Raw genomic sequence first — 19,022 nt, 5'->3', positions numbered from 1 at the left:
AAAATTGATGGGAAGATGGATGGAGCCAAATACAGGACCATTCTGAAAGAAAACCTAATGGAGTCTGCAAAAGACCTGAGACTGGGACGGAGATTTGTCTTCCAACAAGACAATGATCCAAAACATAAAGCAAAATCTACAATGGAATGGTTCACAAATAAACATATCCAGGTGTTAGAATGGCCAAGTCAAAGTCCAGACCTGAATCCAATCGAGAATCTGTGGAAAGAACTGAAAACTGCTGTTCACAAATGCTCTCCATCCAACCTCACTGAGCTCGAGCTGTTTTGCAAGGAGAAATGGGCAAAAATTTCAGTCTCTCGATGTGTAAAACTGATAGAGACATACCCCAAGCGACTTACAGCTGTAATCGCAGCAAAAGGTGGCGCTACAAAGTATTAACTTAAGGGGGATGAATAATTTTGCACACCCAATTTTTCAGTTTTTTATTTGTTAAAAAAGTTTGAAATATCCAATAAATTTCGTTCCACTTCCGGATTGTGTCTTACTTGTTGTTGATTCTTCACAAAAAATTACAGTTTCATATCTTTATGTTTGAAGCCTGAAATGTCGCAAAGTTCAAGGGGGCCGAATACTTTTGCAAGGCACTGTACACTAGGTTAAATATTACTCCAGTAAAATGTACAACGACTGATTTTGCCAAATGATTTTTGCAAAAGATATTTGACTTTTGAAATGTAGGGAAGTTAGCATCTCCCCAAATAGAAACACTTCAGTAAAGTACAGATACACGAAAAAGCTACTTAAGTACAGTAAGGAATTGTATTTACTTCGTTACTGTCCAGTACTGTTGAGCACAGTCTGGAATAACACATTTAATAATGGGATAGAGCGACCAATTGCATCTTCTATTTTTTGTGATTTATTTAAGGACCATTTCTGTGATTGCAAATACATTGTATAGCACTAATGACAATTTTATCATTGTGTGTGTGAACAGGGCGAATGCATCCATGTCTGCATCACAGAGTCAGGGTCAGAACCTGAGAGAGAATCTGGGAAAGCTCACCTCAGAGAGAGACAATCTAAAAAAGGAGCTGGAAGCCAAGACTCAAGACATTCTGGAGAAGCTCAAAACCATTACACAGGTCAAGAAGATCGGCCGCCGCTACAAAACCCAGTACGAGGAGCTTAAGGCCCAGCATGACAAGGTACATTCGAGTTGGGACACGTCCTTCATTCATTTCCTGTCAACAGGCTCAAATATTTGAGAAATGAAGCAAATACTCTAATACTCATTCTTAAGAAGCGAGAGGACTATAAACAGCACCTTATTTAAATCGTCTACTTTTTTTTGTATTACTGTAATACACAATGTTTATCTCAGTGCTGTTATTTTTTTTTACACCTGGAAAACTCACTCGACAGCCTGAGCTGGTTATAGATGTTAACACTTTTCGGTGTATGATTGTAAATTTTGTAATTAGGTGTGTTGTTTTGGTCTTAGTTCTTTCTTTTGACACTTTGTATTGCTTTGCTGTCTCAGATGGTTGTAGAATCGGCTGCAAAACCTGCACAAGCTGAGCAAGCATTGATTGAGGCACAGCAGGCTTCAGTGCAGGAGATCCAGACCCTAAAAACATCCCTGAGCCAGGCCCAGAGTAGAACTACGGACCTAGAAGCACAGGTGGAGAGCATACAAAAGGTACCATCATTATCTTATTTTATTCCTTCATTAGTTTACTCATGAATTGATACTAAATATGACCGTCCCATTTGTTTTGTTTTCTGCAAGAACAGTTAAACATGGAACCATTATGCATGCACTGTGTCCGAAGGTGTAATTATAGAAAGCAATAGGTTGGAAGTAATGAGGGTAACAATATTGCACCTTGTTAGATCTATATTTGTATGTACCCTGTTATTTTACAGAATCACTTATTGAGAATCAAATAGCATTACAGTGATTTTTCGCCTTGTATATAGATAATGGGTGAGTGAGACATCACAAATTTGTCTCGGCTGCATCACAAATCAAACTGGAATGAAACTATGTAGGTTTTTATTACTACTTATAATTATAAGATAAGGTTAAAAGATTTTCTTTCCTGAAGTGTAAAGTGTAAGCTGTCTTATGAGGTTATGTGGAACTAAGATTGTTGTGAAAACAGAGAGAACATTGCAGTCATGTGACTGCGTGCAAGCCATAGTTTGTGTTACTGACATGCAGGCGGCAGGAGAGCGGGAGGCTGAGCTGAAGCGTCTTCAGGAGCAACTCGCTCAGATTCAACCAGAGCTGACACGTCTTCGTACAGAGCTTCAGGAGAAGAGCAGTCATGAGGAACAGCTAAAACAGCAGAGTGCTGAGAAAGAGGAAAAGACCAAGAAAGCCATTCTGATAGCAAAGCAGAGGATCAGCCTGCTCAACAGTAAGTGTGCAATACACACTCTAAATATTTGTCATTAAAATGAGACCAGTTCTAATCCTTTGAAATAAGAGCATTGGCTGTTTTGCAAAATATCGTATTTTTATTAGTGAGAATTCAAATAGAAATAAATTTAGTAGGTTCAACCAGCAATGTAAGATTAGAGTTTTGACTGAGTTTAGCGGAATTGTAATTGTGAATGTGTGTGACCCAGGTGCAAAAGAGAGGCTGACCAAGGAGAACGAGGAACTGAAGCAGCAGCGAGAGGAGTTGGACGTGAGGATGAGTGCGCTTAAGTCTCAGTACGAAGGGCGGCTTAGTCGTCAGGAACGAGAGCTGAGAGAATTGCGTGAGCAACAGGAACGACATGGAGAACAACGCGATGACCTCCTGGAGCAGGGTCCAAACAAGGTATAATTTCTTGGAGACCAGGATAATAGCATTTCCCTGTTTAGAATTAGTCCTCCTTCATTCTTTAAAATAAAACATTACTGTTTTGCATGTGCTTGTGTCTTCAGCTAATGATTTATTTTATTTTTTTTACTTTTCTGTTCAGTCTGGATTTAATATTACTGTATGTTACATTTCTGTTGCTTATTAAAAGACTGAATTACATTTAATCAGTTTATTTTGCTGATTGTTTTCAAAATAAAACAAATAACCCTAAACATACCCCGCTACTCTTTCACAGTCTCAGGATCAGCAGAGGCCCTCTGAAAGCAGACAGATCACACTAAAGTCCACACCTGCTGCAGACAGAGGAAGGTAATGGAACTCTGGGAACTGAAGGGAATTGGGAACTGATTCATGTCGAATCAGTGTAATCACTCCAAGTCTTGTGAACTTTTCTACACAGACCTGAAACAATCATGCAATTTTCACTGATAAACTATTGTGATAATGGCATCCTCACTTCTATAATTGATCCACAGTGCCAGTGCCAGTGAGCCACCTACAGCTAACATCAAACCCACCCCTGTAGCTGGAGCATCCGGCAAACCTCCTTCAATTCCGGGCAGCAAGGCCACACCAAGAGCAAGCATCAGACCAATGATAACACCTGCTACTGTTACCACACCAACGCCGACCGCCACGGTCATGCCCACAGCACAGACGGAGACGCAGGAGGGTGAGAAAACTGAGCTCTGTTTTTATAGAGCAATGTAATGAACAAGCATAAAATACAGATTGTTCAAAAGTTCTTCTTAAGAAAATATTGAAATGGCTTATTAAATGTGCCCTCTTAAAAATTACAAGATCTATAGATAATGAGATATGAAATATATAGTTATAGTATAGTGGTGCAATTTGTAAACGTAATTTATTTTTTCATCTATTATTTAATTACATTTTTTATTCAGAGGGACAGATTATTTATTAGAAAATCTTTTTTTTTTTTTTTTTTTAAGCTAAATCCTAGTTATCAGTTGTTTTAAATAATGTACTTTTTTTTTTTATCCTAGCAATCCCTACTGCTCTGCAGCCATCGGAGACTCCGGTAGAACACGTGACTGTATTTGGTAGTGGTTCTGTTCGTTCCACCAGTCCAAATGTTCAGAGCACTCAGTCAATCATCACACTGCAGCCGAGCCAAGCCACAGCCTTTGTCCAGCCCACACAACAGCAGGCCAGTCAAGAACCAGCAGCGCCAATGGTGGAGGCAGTGCACAGCTCTCAGATGGAGAGACCGTCCACGTCAACTGCTGTGTTTGGCACAGGTAAATATGAGCTCTGTCTACTATTCATTGTATGGAAATCAGACAGCCAATAATAGGATCACACCGTGCACCACCTCCAATACCAGCTTTGATTTGTGTGTGTGTAATAAATATATATATATGTATGTATGTGTGTCTATAATTTGTATTGGAAAGGGACATTAGGATTGGCTTTTCAAACAAAAACTAATGTAAAATATCACCCAATTAGTTGAGCCTTCATCAAATAATTCTGATGGATATAATCTCATAAGCCCATAATCATAACTAAAATATGAATAATTGCGCATCTCTCATGCTAATTATGCCAATGAACTAGCAACCATGTATATTTTCGTTTTATAACTGCAGTAAGAAAGGATGTGTGATGTCTATGTACATTTTGTGTCTTTTAGTGTCTGCGAGTGCAGGGTCGTCTCTGCAGAAGCGTGTACGAGAGGAGGAGCTGGAAAGCACCACTGAGGTGACCGAGAGCACACAGGATGATCTTAATGACCCCCCTGTGGCGAAGAAGATCCGTTTTGTCCAGCGAGTCGGCCTGGAGGTGTGCTTCATTTGTAGAAATGTCGATTTTATGTCCGTGTTTGTGTACATGTGAGCTTTAATTATATAAAATAATTTTAATTCTACTAATGTGTGTGTGTGTGTGTGTGTGTGTGTGTGTGTGTGTGTGTGTGTGTGTGTGTGTGTGTGTGTGTGTGTGTGTGTGTGAGAAATTATTATTATGGATTGAATTATCTGTTTGGGGAGGTGGCAGATTTGTGGTTAAGGCATTGTACTTTGGATCCGGGTGTTGTGGGTTCGTGTCTCGGCAAAACAAGGCTGTCACTCTTGGTCCTTTGAGCAAGGCCCTTAACCTTTCATGGGTGCTCAGTTGTGGGAATGGGAATAAAGTACTCCGCCATGGGCGGTCCCAAGTCTGGCTGCGAAAGGAGGAGTGTGGGCGTTGGGCTAGCAGCCCGACCCCGCAAAAAAACTGCTACGGAAATGGCGAGTAAGCCATCAGGCTCTTCTCGCCCAATTCACCTCATTACGTGGGAGGAATAGAAATGAAAAAAAATTAAAAAATACCTGTTCCATACTGCAGCAATTGTTTGCCAAAAAATTTACGTTTTTAGACAGGCCTAGAAGAAATAACAATCTGATTCTGTGTAAGTCTTGTCGTTTTTAGTTTAAACGCTGTCTAACAAGGTTATTTTATATCTGCAGGAGGATATCGGCACTGAGGAGAGTAATGATGCAGAAGCTGAAGCTCCTGAAATTACACTGGAAGTCCCAGATGCTAGTGAAGTAAATCATTCTACTATTTTCTGAATTTTATGTGCCTAAACATTGAGTTTCATCGAACACCGATGCACATAATTTTTGAGATTGAGTCACTCGAGTCAACATACAAACACAAATATGCCCTCCATGTTTCCGTAAAAAAAATAAAATAATAAATAACGAAAACGAGATAAGAGAATTTGAATTGAATGAGGTCTTCCCTGCCTTTAGAATATTTTTTTATTGTAATGGTGCACAAATGCTGCCTAATTAAGAAGGTTGGAAGGGTATCTTTTCTGAAACTTGAATGAATATTTTACAATATACATAATTTTTCTTTGTTTTAATAAGTTTAATAAATTTTATATAATAAGTTTTTAATATGTGCATGCATTTATGTGTTTGTGTATTGCAGGATGGCTTCAATGTATTAGGTGTCGAAGAGACCTTGTCTCCATCTGTTCCTTTGGATCAAGTGAGCGAATCTCAAGAATCAGCATTTGAGCACAGGCATGATATCATAGTCATCGAAACAGACAGCAACAGTGATGAGGAGGGTGTAGAGGATGCTGGGCAGGTCAGACACGTAGCATGAAAACCAGAGACCGCATTTAATACCTCGTTTAATTTGACAAATATCAAAGATCTGTTTTATGTCAGGAACTGAAAAAAAGTGTTTTCTAGTACCTACATTTAGCATGTTTTACATCTTTCTGTTTATTCTGTTCATCCTTAAGGAGTACGGAGAGGAGGAAGAGGATGATGGAGATGAAGATGAGGGAACGATGGCAGAGGGAGAGGAGAGTAATGAAGGCAGTGGAGATGTCAATGAGCCATTTGAGGGCGAGGACACCGAGGTACAGTATACCGCTTTACATTTTATTTAAAAACTTAAGCACAGATTTGAATGACTGAAAGGAGAGAAGGGATTCATTTGAAGATGTTTATTTAGTTTAGAACTGAGGCCATAAAGCCAAGGATGACATTGGAAGCTTAGAATTACTGGTGTAGCTTATTCACACTGCATGCCTAAATCATTAAACAAATCCTTGTCTTTTTTTCTCTAAAACCATTTTATTACAGCAAAATCTAACTTTTATTTATTTAACCATTTTGCACTTTCATTTAAATTAGGGAGTTGGTATCTTAGGTGTTAATGCACTAGACTTTGGTTCTGAAGATCATGATCAAATCTCAGCCACACCGAACTTGCCAAAAAAATTAATTGTATTGTAATAAAATGTATTGCAAGTGGTCATCAGTTTATTTCAAGCTTTGAATACAATACAGGTTAAGTTTCAGTATATGAACTTGCATTTCTCTTTAGATATTTAAATAATCTGTTTATTGTTTGTTGTGCTGTTTTACAGACAGCTGAGGCCACTGAGCCGGGCACTGAGAATGAGGAGAGTCAGGGACCATCAGAATCCATCCAGAAGCATGCTGATTCTCAAAGTAGTGGTACAAACACACACACACACACACACACACGCGCGCGTAAAAAATTTCACTACATGCACAAATATTCTTGTTTTGTTAATGAGCTTGTAAAAGTTTCAGTATAATGATTACTGTACATATCTCTGCCCCTGACTGCCCAAATTTCTTGCTGTGGTAAATTCAAATATATATATATATATATATATATATATATATATATATATATATATATATATATAATTTTTTTATTTATTTATTTTTTTTTTAAAACATGCCTTATTCTAACCAACAGTCATTGGCCGTTATTATTATCCAGCAGTAAACAATTTTTAAACAAATCTAATGAATGAATTTTAACTGTGTGTCCAGGTGAAGCAAATGTCAGCACCATGGAGCCGTCTCCTGCAGTAGATCCCATGAGGGAGGTGCAGCCTTCCCCCAGCACAACAGGTACCTCCTGCAGCTCCTTGTCCTCCCAAGTGCCCCGACTGCCCCAGTCACCTCGCAGACCACATCAGACACCCCCACCTCGCCTCAACATTCACCCCGTCCCTGAACTCGGGCCCCCACTCATGCAGGTGCAGTATTCTTACCATATCTATGTAAAGACTGTGCAATTTTTGTTTATGTAATATTTTGATTGCTTGCCTATGGTTATCAGTCATAGTCATAAGTCACATGTTCTAGAAAATGTTTCTTTAATTCTTTTTAGCAACAGTACAGTAATAACCATTTGCAATATTGATAGGTATGGCTGTCCAAAGCAATTACAAAGTTTTTTAGGATTAGTTTATTTTATAGTGTAATATGATTAAGTCTAAGGAAAACTAATTTGTGCTTTACTTTCTATACAGAGGCAGGCAGGCCAGACTAGACGCCAATCAACGAGCCGTGTGCCCCAGCTCACGCCAGGAATAGGAAGCATGGTATGTCTTTCTCTCTCTCTCCTTCTATTGGTGTGTTATACTTAATGTTTTCTTTTCACTTACAATATTATTTCTCCAGCAGCAACACTTCTTTGATGATGATGATCGTATGGTTCCCAGCACTCCAACTTTAGTGGTTCCTCATCGGAATGATGGTTTTGCTGAAGCTATACAGTAAGTAAAATATTTCTCTATGCGAGAGGGGTTACATCATTTCTACATCATGGAATCTGTCATGCAGTTGTTTTTTTTTTCTTTGTTTAATACTGCTAAGCGTTTTTAAATGTTTACTTATAGGTATTATTTTTGTGCATGTTTTGTAAGTAGATTTTAAGTGTACCCAAAAAAAAACTGTACTATATTGTGCATAAATTAGGAAAGTAAATAAAATTACAATAATCAGATTAACGAATGGCTTTATAAAATACTTGACTGAGGAGGGGACCAGAGTCTCTCATTGTTGGATTCTAGATTTTGTATTTGTGTGTTAGGACTGTTGTCCAATCTGGGGGGGGTTTCAGTCAGGGAAGCTTACACAGTAAATGATGGATATGAATTTCTTGGCAAACTATTTTTATTTGATAAAGAATACCAAAAGCAAAATGCTGTGTAATGCAAAATTTAAAAATCTTTTAATTTTCCATTAAAAAAATTTTTTTTTTTAAGTTCTAGCATTGAATTCTATACATTTCATTAAAGATGTAAAGGCGATGGATGATATCATGTGCTCTTTTACTCTGGCTGTGTCTGTCACAGTTCTCCTCAGGTTGCTGGAGTCCCACGGTTCCGTTTCGGTCCTCCAGAGGACATGATTCCTCAGACAAGCTCATCTCACTCAGATCTGGGTCAGCTAGCATCTCAGGGTGGTCAGTTTCCCAAAACATCACATGGTTTATGTCAACAATATTAAAGTTTCTTTATTTTTCTCCTTTCTATAATTGTGTTTCACCACCTGTTTTTTTGCACATGTTGGGAGTCTGTCAAACTTTTGGAGCCACATTACTTTTATGGGTTTTTGTGAGACACATGCATGTTTCTTCTGTTTATATGCAACAGACTAGGCAATTTAATTACTTTGACCACTTTATTTTCATTGAAATATCTTCTTAGTATGGATAACAGCTTTACAAACACTTGGTATCCAAACAATTTGTTTCTCCAAATATTCAGCTAAAATACTTTGCCATGCCTTTTGTTAAACTTGCCATAGGTGTTCTTCACTAGTTTGATATATCTGTCTGGCTGTGTAATCCAGTTCATTCCAGAGCATCTTAATAGGATTTAGGTGCAGTGACTGGGTAGGCCATTCCATTATTGATAATTCTCCTGCCAAATATTTGCACTTTAAATCTGACAGAGCTTGGGCGCATGCTTCGGGTCATTGTCTTGTTGTATGATGAAGTTGGTTCCAATTAGCTGCAGTCCATACAGAACTGCATGGTTTGGAAGTATGGCGTGGTAGCCGTGTTGGTTTAGTATTCTTTTCATTCGAATAAGTCTTCAACCTTCCTTGCTCCAAAAACAACCCTAAACTAATAAGCTTCCATCTCCATGTTTGATTGTGGGTTTGTTGCTCAGTCTGCTCAAATCTTACATACGTTTTCGTTTTAGAGCCAAAAATGCCACATTTGGACTGATCTGTCCACAGACATTTTTCTAGTCATTCACTGTCCAATTGTTTTATGTTCTTGCCTTTTACCTATTTTGTTACATAAAACACTGGAGGAACATGCAAGTGTCAAAAATGTTAAAAGTCTAGGTGTTTCCAAACTTAAAAAAAAAAACAATTATGTGTCAGGTTTAGGCATGTATGAAAGTCCTCTCTTTCTGGCTGCTCATGATGATGAATCTGGAGGCAGGAGTGTTCCCACCACACCTCTGCAGGTCGCAGCTCCAGGTAGCCATTTAGATCCATTGCCAGTTGTCACAAGATTTCCTTTCCATTTTTTAAATAATTTTTTACTAATACCTGTGTTTGTTTGTAAAGTGAGTGTTTTTGCTGAGAGTCAGCCTTCGGATGTGTCTGAACCAGCCTCACAGTCCGTCCCGATGGTCAGCACATCCACATCAGGTCTGACTGGACATGGAGAAGCTGTTCCTGGAGATGATGCTGATGATGTCTTCATGGCAGAAGCAGAAAGTGAAGGGTAGGGGAGCATAATTTTTATTGGCCACATTTGTTTTTATTGTAAAACGTTGACTTTTATTTACGCCCTGTTGAATAGATTTTGTTCTCAGAAAGTATTTTATAATCAATCCTTGATTTACATTAGGTTGTAATAAGGTTTGTGTTCATGAACAGAACGAGTGGTGAGGCATCGTTGGAGAGCCAGTCTGAACTAGAGCCTGCTCAGCCCTCTGATGATGCAAGCCTCCCTTCCACCAGCCAAGAGCCAACCTCCAGCTCTGCTCCAGGTAAACACAAGACTTCAAAATTTCAGGTCAAAGAACTCTGAACTATAACACTGAATTGATGGATTTGTCTTTAAAAGCACATCACACACACTCCACAATACATGATGCCTGAGTTTGCACTGAGACTCGCATTCGCTACCTGTTGTAGCTGTAGTACAAACTAAAGTGTAATTGATGTATTTGAATACCAAATAAGTCTGCAAATTCACTCTTAACCATTAAAAATAGTAGTATCTAAAGTATTATACTGAATTTTAGGACTGACTTTTCCCTCACTTTTGTTCCTGCAGACACGAGCAGCAGCCAGCAGCCCAGGCCTGCCGAGAGAGCTCGCAGAGAGAGTGCCCAGCCCCCACGCAGAGCCCAGCTTATCAGAAGAGGTACATAGTCTCTCTTTCACATCCACAGACTGAATGTCTGTTTATGCTGCAATGCGAAGATTCACCTCATCTCATATATATCACACACCTCATGAGGCTTGAATCTATCAGCCAGCTTTACTGATAGGAACATAGGAATAAAAAATAATAATAATATGAAATAAATAAATAAATAATTGTATTCATCTGATGGATTGTGGATGTGTTTAATCAGATGTTTTATATAGCTTGAGTTGTCAGTATTGGAGTGCAGTAACTTGAAGTGCACTAGTGAACAAAACACACAAGATCAAAATGGCTATTTTAATATTTAATGATGCAGAGTGCAAATGCAGGAAAAATGCAGCTTTGTAACATATTATCATTCATTGCAGGGACATTAGGTCAAAGCACCAATGGAAAATTGTCAATATTCAGTGTGTCTTTTTTTTCTTATTTCTTTTTTCTTCTCTTTTTTTCATAGGTATGGGCTATCCTCGCGGTGGCCGTGGCCGAGGGTTCAACAGGGGCATGCCGTTCTGATTACATCTCATTACTAGTTGTGAAATCGCTCCATTATTTCCATCCAAACATGTTAAAAGAAATACAGCTACGCACTCAGTGTACCGATTTTCTTTTGTAAATATTATGACTTTTTTTATGTTCTGTAGTTAGGTTCTTTTTGCTTAATTGTGATTTTCAAATTGCTATTTTTAGTCTGAATGATTTTTTGCTAATAATGAATAAAGCTGTTCAGTGTTATTTGGTAATAAAAAGTGCTTGCTGATGAATGGCAAGCTTTAGGGTTTAGCTTTGCTTTGGATTCATCTATTGAGGACAGCTGAGCCAGTTTCTGACATCATTCTCAGCAGGCGGCTTAACAGGAGACGTCAGAACAGGAATCTCACCACTGATCCTAATGCTGAAGACTTTAGCTGTAAAAACAAACAAACAAAAAAAATTCAAAACTCTATATTATTTAAAGCACAAATTGGACACCATTGTGTGAACATGTTTTCATCTTCATTCAAATATTCTACATTGATTTTAAGAATTCGATGTACAGGGGGTCCAAATTTCCAGAGTTTGTATTTTTTCTATGTTATAAGTTGTCACTTAACATGCTTAGCAAGGTTTACATTTAGCCTGGAACAGCCAGCTTTGGAATGCTGGGTGGGTAAAAGCAGACTTACGCCAGGAGAAGACGTAGTGTTCAAACCCATCAGTTTTTCTTGAGTTGGGCATGGACAAAGCAGAGGTCACTGGAGTGGGGAATCCTTTCCACTTAAGTGCAATGTTGATCTCTCCAAATAGACGGACTTTTTGTAGGGAAATGTAGAGGTTAAAAGACAAAGTTTTAAAGCAATCCATGCTCGAATGATTAGTAGACAGATCTGTGTGGAATTTGAGGTTTTTTTTTATTTTTATGAAAATGTTTAAGGCCTGACAGGTCAGGCTACTGGGCGTAATAATATATAGTATATATTAATAATGTCACTAGTAACTGGAATTTTTACTAAGACTTAGATTCACCTATCAAGGTTCATCTTTATAGGCTGAGCAAGGAAATCTGTAATTATTGTTCCAGATATGAATTATATTTCATGCAGCTTATGTGTTCTTATATATAGCAGACTGAATTTGAAACACCAAATGCACTTTAATGTCCCTGACAAATTAGAACTATTTTCATTGCAAATTATCCCTGGGTTATTTGTTTATTCGTCCTTTTTCACAGTGATGTGGAAATCAGATTAGATTAGATTTCTGATTCGAGACTGTCTATTGCAGCAGCTCTGATAATAGCCTGGCCATAATTTAACAAATTTCTGTTACTGTACTCCTTCTGTAACATTCCTCCTAAAGTACTAATACATGCATTTGCATAGTGGATGAACTTCACAATCTAAAGCTGTTTTAATAGAATATTTTGCATATTTATTATAATGTTAGTAAAACATTTTGTAGTGTGAAATATGTGCTTGTTTGCCATGCAATGCAAAGTTTTATTTGCATAAAGAGATCACTGATTTGCATAAGGAAATCAGTGAAGTTCTAATTTTCTCACCTGGTTGGTGATTCTTAGCAGATGCAGGGTTCTTTCCTTTCTTCCCAGCGCAGGTCGGGCCACTACCAGGGTAGGTTAGTTTCCGCACTGTACCTCCTAGAGCAAAGGCAATATGATTAAGGAAGTGATTTTTAATGTGTAGAATGGTTTATTCGACATGAGCCTTCAGTCTAATATATAATGAAGTTGTGGGAGTAAAAATATGTTTTTTTCTTAATCTTGATATTACCATTTTCTCACCTTTCTTAAAGAAATAAATGGTCTCAGGCCTGTTCCTTGTGGCAGGTATGGGGAGAGCAGCAACAATACTTCCAGAAAGTCCTCCAAAGTCCTTAGACACAGACCTGGGGTAGCCAGACTCCATCACACCGTTCTGAAAACTCCAGTAGTTATCATCCTGTGCCGAGGGAAAAACTGATTAGGTGTTGAGGACATTGACTGCTACAGTTGACTGTAATAAGTGCTAAAGACAAGCTTTAACTGATATGAACACAAAATATTGCAACATATACTAGATTCATTATAGCACAGTTTATAAACATCATTCAAGACTGAAATATTGTTTATTTTCTCCTTTATTTAAAGAGAGCTGCAGCAAATTTTCAGAACCTACTTATACCTAGTAATTACCCGATGATCCTCACAAATCAAATGTTTTTAATTATGAAAATCACCACAGTGTTTAACTCTGACCCTCCCAAATATTAGTTCAACACCCTCGATTTATGACTAGAGGCAGTGACATTAAACCAAAGACCTTGATAATGTAGGTTTTGCCCTCGCAGTTGCAGCGAGTAAAAGCCGTGTCTATGGGAGAAGGAATGCCCAGATCTGCTGTAATATTATGAGCAGGACCAGCTGCTCTGGTCTTGGGGTCCAGGAAAAAGAAGAAATGACCTGAGTGTGAAGAAGAGAATCAAAACAAAGCAATAAATATTAAGAAGTTATTTTTGGATCAAATGTTTACTGGTTGTGAAAATGAGAAATTGCGTTTTTATGTATATCATATGTTTAGGTCATTTTGAACTGGAGAGGAAAGTAAAAATAAAAGGATTAAATACTATTGTCCTCATCAAATCATTTATTTAGGCGTACAAACCAGAAAGATACAAATATAGGAAGGGTTAAATGTTCATTTTGTGTTGCTAAAAAATCTAAAGTGCAGGCCTTGGTGAATATTTGAATATAATGATAGGAAATGTTTAATTGACTTAAAATTAGGGATAATTACCTTGGAAAACAATGATGGAGCCATTGAACGGTGAGGTCACGCCGCTGATCGGGAGGCCACTGCATAGGTCCGGGCCAGAGCTTTGGTCTTTTAAGGGAGATATTGAAAGTCTAACTGATGTCGTTTTTGATCAAGTAAAACAAAAAACTTGTAGTGTTCCTTAACGTATCTACAGTCACAATCTGAATTTCATTAAATTAAAGCTGTCTGCATCAACTCCCACAACTTTTACTTGGCTACCACTGCCAGGTATAACGGCGCAAAGGACAACACTATTCAGAGTTGGACAAATGTTGCTGTGATGTTACTAGATAAGCTGAAAAGTTGACATCCCTTCTATGCTTATCTGTCTTTTATTTCTACTATTTTTCTTCCTATTTCTCTGTAAAAGTGGACGGCACGTCAGGTTCCTTTGAACTGTGAACTGTGATATGTTTCTGAAGTGAAAATAAATCTGAATAAATTATTATATTATAAATATGATAACATTATATCTGAATAATGTTGTTTGCAAAATAAATAATAAGGATTATGACCAACCCATTATGTTTCTAAATAAAAACCAACAACATTATGTGCTTTCATTAATGAGATGCACTTCTTACGTGGCTGTTCTGCTGTATTGGCAGTCTCTAAAGCCTGGGCTATGTCTGCCAGTGTGCTTGGCCTTCCAGGAGAAGGCTCAGAGACATCAGAGGTTTGATTTGGGTCTCCACTCACTTGACCGGTGAAGGACACAGAAACCTGGATGTGCCCATTTCCATCTGTGAAGGGTTCTGCAGGAGAGGAAGCTTCAGCATGGGATAGGCCTGAAGTAGGGAGAACAACAGCTACAGTTCAGTTCAGAAGGACATGGCTAACAAAAATACAGCTAATATGTTTCATATTGATATATATTGATCTTCCAATCAAACTTAGTAAGATACAATGGAATATGTTGTATTTGAAGTGCATGTTTAGTCTATTTTATAATTACAAATACATTGCATAAATTGCTTCATGTGCCGCAGTTTAGATCAGCAGTTTAAATCTTTCAGGTTTTAAACACAGTAACTGAAAACTGCAATTGTTCACAACCACGATCCGCTTCTGTGCCAGTTTATCTCAGTAAGAGGTTCTTAACATAACTTCATTACATTTTTTAAGAATTTTCCGTGACAGATCGTATGTCTTACCCGTTGTGTTTTCCACAGGGTTTGAAGCAAAAAGAGGGAGGTAAATATTAGCATCAGTAGCAGGAGGTGATGCCAGATCTTGAGTAAGTGGCACTCGTTCCACAACACTGCCTCCTGTGTAAAAAAGCATGACACATAACTATCTGATAAGAATTTGAGATCAGATTTTCATCACAGCTTTGCCAGAATACACAGACTTGTAGAGGCTTCAAGGGCAAGACACAGAAGAGTACTGAAGAGTCAATTAGAGCCAGTCATACTTTTTAAAGAAATATCAAAATGCAACTAAGTGTGGTCCACATGTATGCTCTGCTTTCTATTGCCCAGGAAAGGTTTTGTATCATCTCATCATGGCATGTGAAACAGATGACTATGTCAATATGTATTTTGGGCACTTACTAAAAGTTACTTACTAAGTGTAAATCATATTCAGCTATTTATTACATTTTGACAGTGGTTTCTGATTGGAGCTGAAACTTACCATCTGCACTGGCATCAGGAGCGTGTAGAGGAATTGCTGATCTGAAACTGCCATCGGGACAAGATAAATACACACCTGAGAATAGAAGGAATGACATGATGTTAAGATATATTAATAATAATAATAATAATAATAATAATAATAATAATAATAATAATAATAATAATAATAATAGGTATTGCTGTTAAAATTGCAGTTTAATATTACCATTGTTTAATGCAGCTTGATATATTTCTAACAGAATGTGTTGTTTAGTATATATACTGATGTTCATGTTGTAGCAGGAATTCATTCAATCTGAATAGCAATAAGATATTAGAATTATACTGCACCTCCTGACTTTTTGTCGTTCCTGAATTCTGGTGCACTGTTATTCACATCTAAAAATAACCAACATGATGAAAGAAGTAAAACTTTTATCTTTTTGTATTTTTGCAATATAACAAAATGATAAAAATGATTGCTATAAAATCTAATAAAATGCTCTGAGGAGAGCAGGATGCCGTACCACAGTGTGCACTGTAGTCCAGACAGCAGGAGTTGTAGAGGGTGCAGTCAGGGTCACACTCACACTCTCTCCCTCTCCTGAAAGCTTCTCGGCATCGACCCCTGCATGAGCCACCTGAGAAATTACAACATACCAGTTTACCCACATCTATAGAACACATCACCTGCACCTGGACAAAATCCTAGCTAACAGATACCATGGGCATCAAATAACGAGTTGATTTTTGTAATCAGCTATGAAGGACATAGGGTTTATAAATGGAATATGTCTAAATCTGTCTTACGGGTGGTACAGACTTCCTCGTAATCCTTGCAGCATTCATTGTAAGTGAGACAGTCATCATCGCAGGTACAAATCTGCCCACGTGAGAATGGTTCTCCACATCTCCCCCTGCAGCTCTCTACATAAAAAAACACAAACATATTCGAAAGGTCATAGGCAGAGATGGCCAAAGTATCTTTCATTCAAAGAGGAAGTAGCGATACTCATGTTTTTAAAAGACACTTAGTCTTTAAGTTAAAGTACCGAATACACGTTCAAGTTATTACAAGTTAAAGTTTGGGCTCTGACATGTACTTAGTAAAAAGTAGCCATTACTACACTGGTAACTGGACCTCACGTCATATTAATATATTAATTTAAAATTATTTCACATTATGTTATCTAATGAATGTTTCCAGACTGAACATCTACCATATAGAACACAAGCAGAGAAAAGATGATGATGATCAGGTGATCAGGTGTTTACATCGCTGACTCCCTCTGTCTCATCCACATTAACCCCACAGCTTTGTAGGCTGGCCTCCATCTGTGGTGTGTGAGAGCCAGGAAATGATACACCAGTGGTGGGTTGAATAAGTCACGCAATGAAAAAAAAATTTGTTGATGGGCTGTAAACTGTGTGCAATGAAAAGAAAAAATATTGATCATGTCACCAAATAGATTAAAACTAAAGTAGCAAGCCTGATTTGAAAATGTAAGAAGTAGAAAGTACAGATATCTGTGTAAAACATTTTATAAGTAAAAATAAAAAGGTAAAAATAAATAGTGAAGTAAAGTACTGATACCAGAAAAAATCTACTTAAGTACAGTAACACAGTATTTGTAACTCATAACTTTCCATCTCTGGTCATGAGGGTTAAAAAATTATATTCATCAGACTTAGATACTGTGCAATAGAGTACAGTACTAAAGGAATGAACCTCGGGACAATGAAAATTGAATATCCATCAGCAAATAGATCAAATAAATTCATTTTACATGTAAACCTCTCTTATAGTTTAATGCTTGGTTCCTACACAGAATCTCAAACGGAGAAACAAACCAGAGTACTCTTAAAGGTTTTTAATTTAACTCTTTTTTTCTGATAATGATTTAAAAAAATATTGTATTTGTCATCAAAACAATTTAAATAACTTTAAAATTGAAAGTTGGATTTGTGTATTTATTTATTTTTTTAGCTTAATAAACCCATTTAGAAAATTTTTTTATCCAACATGAATCAAGGAATACTTCCCGTGGGCTCACCACCTGCAGGAGGGACCGTAAGGGACGGTGCTGTGGGGATTGGGCAGCAGTCGAAGGCGGGGGCCTGCTTAGACTGCTGCCCCCGCGACCCGAATTACGGATGAGCGGGAGAAAATGAATGAATGAATGAATCAAGGAATAAAAGGTGTCATTTTCTTTTCTAATAAATGAAAACAGATGTGTACTCTGCTTCCCGTGGGCTCACCACCTGCAGGAGGGACCGTGAGGGACGGTGCTATGAGGATTGGGCAGCAGTCGAAGGCGGGGGCCTGCTTAGACTGCTGCCCCCGCGACCCGAATTACGGATAAGCGGGAGAGAATGAATGAATGAATGAATGTGTACTCTGCAAGTAGGGCAAATACTATAGATAGTATTATTGTCGTTTGCCCTTTTAGGTAAACAGGTAAATACTCACAACAGAAAAAGGTGAAAGTGTGCTACTAGTGTATGTGTAGAAGAAGACTGACTTTGAGCAGCACAAAGCTGCAGCAGAACGCAGGCGTTCAGCAGCACAGAGGAAATCAGCATCCATCCAGCCATCATAACGCTTACTTTCAAACTGTTCACTCTCAACACTGAATGATCCAAACAACAAAATCTAAGAAAGGTGGAAAATACATATAAATTACAATATCAGTTCAGTATTAAATACAGAGGTTTTGTTATTACAGTATAGACAAGTACATCAAGTTTTAAACAAACATTTAAACAAAGTTTTAAACATGGCTTTATAAGGAAAATGCATGTAAAGCTAATAAAGATAGCTAAGACATGTGCCATAACTGGTAAATGCTTAGACAAAACTTGTAATATAAGGTGTTCTTTGACCTTTAAAGTATGAAATTATATTTTCATGAATTATATTAAAAGAAAAAAAAAATCCATGATTAAGTCCATGATTATTATTACTATATATATATATATATATATATATATATATATATATATATATATATATATATATATGTATATATATATATATATATATATATATATGTATATATATATATATATATATATATATATATATATATATATATATATATATATATATATATATATATATATAAAATCTTTAATTAATAAATCAATTCTTCACAAGAAGTTGTTATTAATGAAAATGGACAAAACCTACAGTACATATAATATGTTACCCTTTAAATCATTGTTTTATTAATGATTGTACTAATGATTGTAAAACAAAGTGATTTATTTATTTTTTGTTTGGAATTGATATTCTTTGCATATTTATTTTGTTTGAATTACATTTTATTTAAGAAATACATTTATACACAGGTATTTTTTCCATATCAAAATCTCAAAAACATTAAATTTAAAATTAGATGCACATATATTTAAAGAGTGCAGTATATTTACTGTGTAACTAGAAAATGTAGCTGAAGATTAGATCTTACCTGCAGGTAATCTTGTTGATCTCAGAATGCTTCTCTGTTGTACATTTGACTCTGACTCTTATATAGCAACAAGCAGCTGGATTTCTCGACTGGACCAGGACATTG

General features: G+C 37.1%; 2 protein-coding genes across 5 annotated transcripts in view; one reads left to right on the top strand and one right to left on the bottom strand.

Moving 5' to 3' along the window:
• Positions 1-12,452, top strand: part of tpra (translocated promoter region a, nuclear basket protein) — a 27,180-nt gene extending 14,728 nt beyond the window's left edge. Inside the window, exons 31-51 of one of the 4 annotated variants that reach the window (XM_083547726.1) lie at positions 962-1,172; positions 1,508-1,666; positions 2,192-2,390; positions 2,602-2,798; positions 3,079-3,152; positions 3,320-3,516; positions 3,851-4,105; positions 4,501-4,649; positions 5,315-5,395; positions 5,787-5,948; positions 6,109-6,228; positions 6,742-6,826; positions 7,181-7,389; positions 7,666-7,737; positions 7,820-7,911; positions 8,494-8,603; positions 9,536-9,634; positions 9,725-9,884; positions 10,040-10,152; positions 10,443-10,532; positions 10,996-12,452. In XM_083547726.1, the coding sequence (XP_083403852.1) occupies positions 962-1,172; positions 1,508-1,666; positions 2,192-2,390; positions 2,602-2,798; positions 3,079-3,152; positions 3,320-3,516; positions 3,851-4,105; positions 4,501-4,649; positions 5,315-5,395; positions 5,787-5,948; positions 6,109-6,228; positions 6,742-6,826; positions 7,181-7,389; positions 7,666-7,737; positions 7,820-7,911; positions 8,494-8,603; positions 9,536-9,634; positions 9,725-9,884; positions 10,040-10,152; positions 10,443-10,532; positions 10,996-11,054 (2,893 nt within the window). In that variant the 3' untranslated portion in view covers positions 11,055-12,452. Of the gene's footprint in view, positions 1-961; positions 1,173-1,507; positions 1,667-2,191; positions 2,391-2,601; positions 2,799-3,078; positions 3,153-3,319; positions 3,517-3,850; positions 4,106-4,500; positions 4,650-5,314; positions 5,396-5,786; positions 5,949-6,108; positions 6,229-6,741; positions 6,833-7,180; positions 7,390-7,665; positions 7,738-7,816; positions 7,912-8,493; positions 8,604-9,535; positions 9,635-9,724; positions 9,885-10,039; positions 10,153-10,442; positions 10,533-10,995 lie in introns of all 4 variants that reach the window. The other 3 variants (XM_083547725.1, XM_083547724.1, XM_083547723.1) reach the window with 3 other exon arrangements.
• On the bottom strand, positions 10,828-19,022 carry prg4a (proteoglycan 4a). Its single transcript, XM_083548017.1, has 14 exons — positions 18,918-19,022; positions 17,970-18,100; positions 16,258-16,374; positions 15,975-16,088; positions 15,799-15,846; positions 15,467-15,541; positions 14,986-15,099; positions 14,416-14,619; positions 13,811-13,897; positions 13,337-13,476; positions 12,820-12,976; positions 12,580-12,675; positions 11,705-11,830; positions 10,828-11,446 (listed from the first exon to the last, which is right to left on the bottom strand). The coding sequence occupies exons 2-14, from the start codon at positions 18,043-18,045 to the stop codon at positions 11,340-11,342; spliced, it is 1,461 nt and encodes a 486-aa protein (XP_083404143.1). The 5' UTR covers positions 18,046-18,100; positions 18,918-19,022; the 3' UTR covers positions 10,828-11,339.

This window comes from Silurus aristotelis, assembly GCF_946808225.1.
Source record: "Silurus aristotelis genome assembly, chromosome: 8".
NCBI classification, from domain to species: Eukaryota; Metazoa; Chordata; class Actinopteri; order Siluriformes; family Siluridae; genus Silurus; species Silurus aristotelis.
The sequence above is the reverse complement of the archived record's forward strand: the minus strand, read 5'-3'. Positions and strand labels throughout refer to the sequence as shown.

Coding starts and splice junctions, on each gene's coding strand:
- prg4a (XM_083548017.1), bottom strand. CDS start 18,045: ATGATGGCTGGATGGATGCTGATTTCCTCTGTGCTGCTGAACGCCTGC. Junction 15,542..15,798: donor GAACGACAAAAAGTCAGGAG/GTGCAGTATAAT, acceptor TTCTATTCTCAG/GTGTGTATTTATCTTGTCCC. Junction 11,831..12,579: donor TGCTAAGAATCACCAACCAG/GTGAGAAAATTA, acceptor CCCTACAAAAAG/TCCGTCTATTTGGAGAGATC.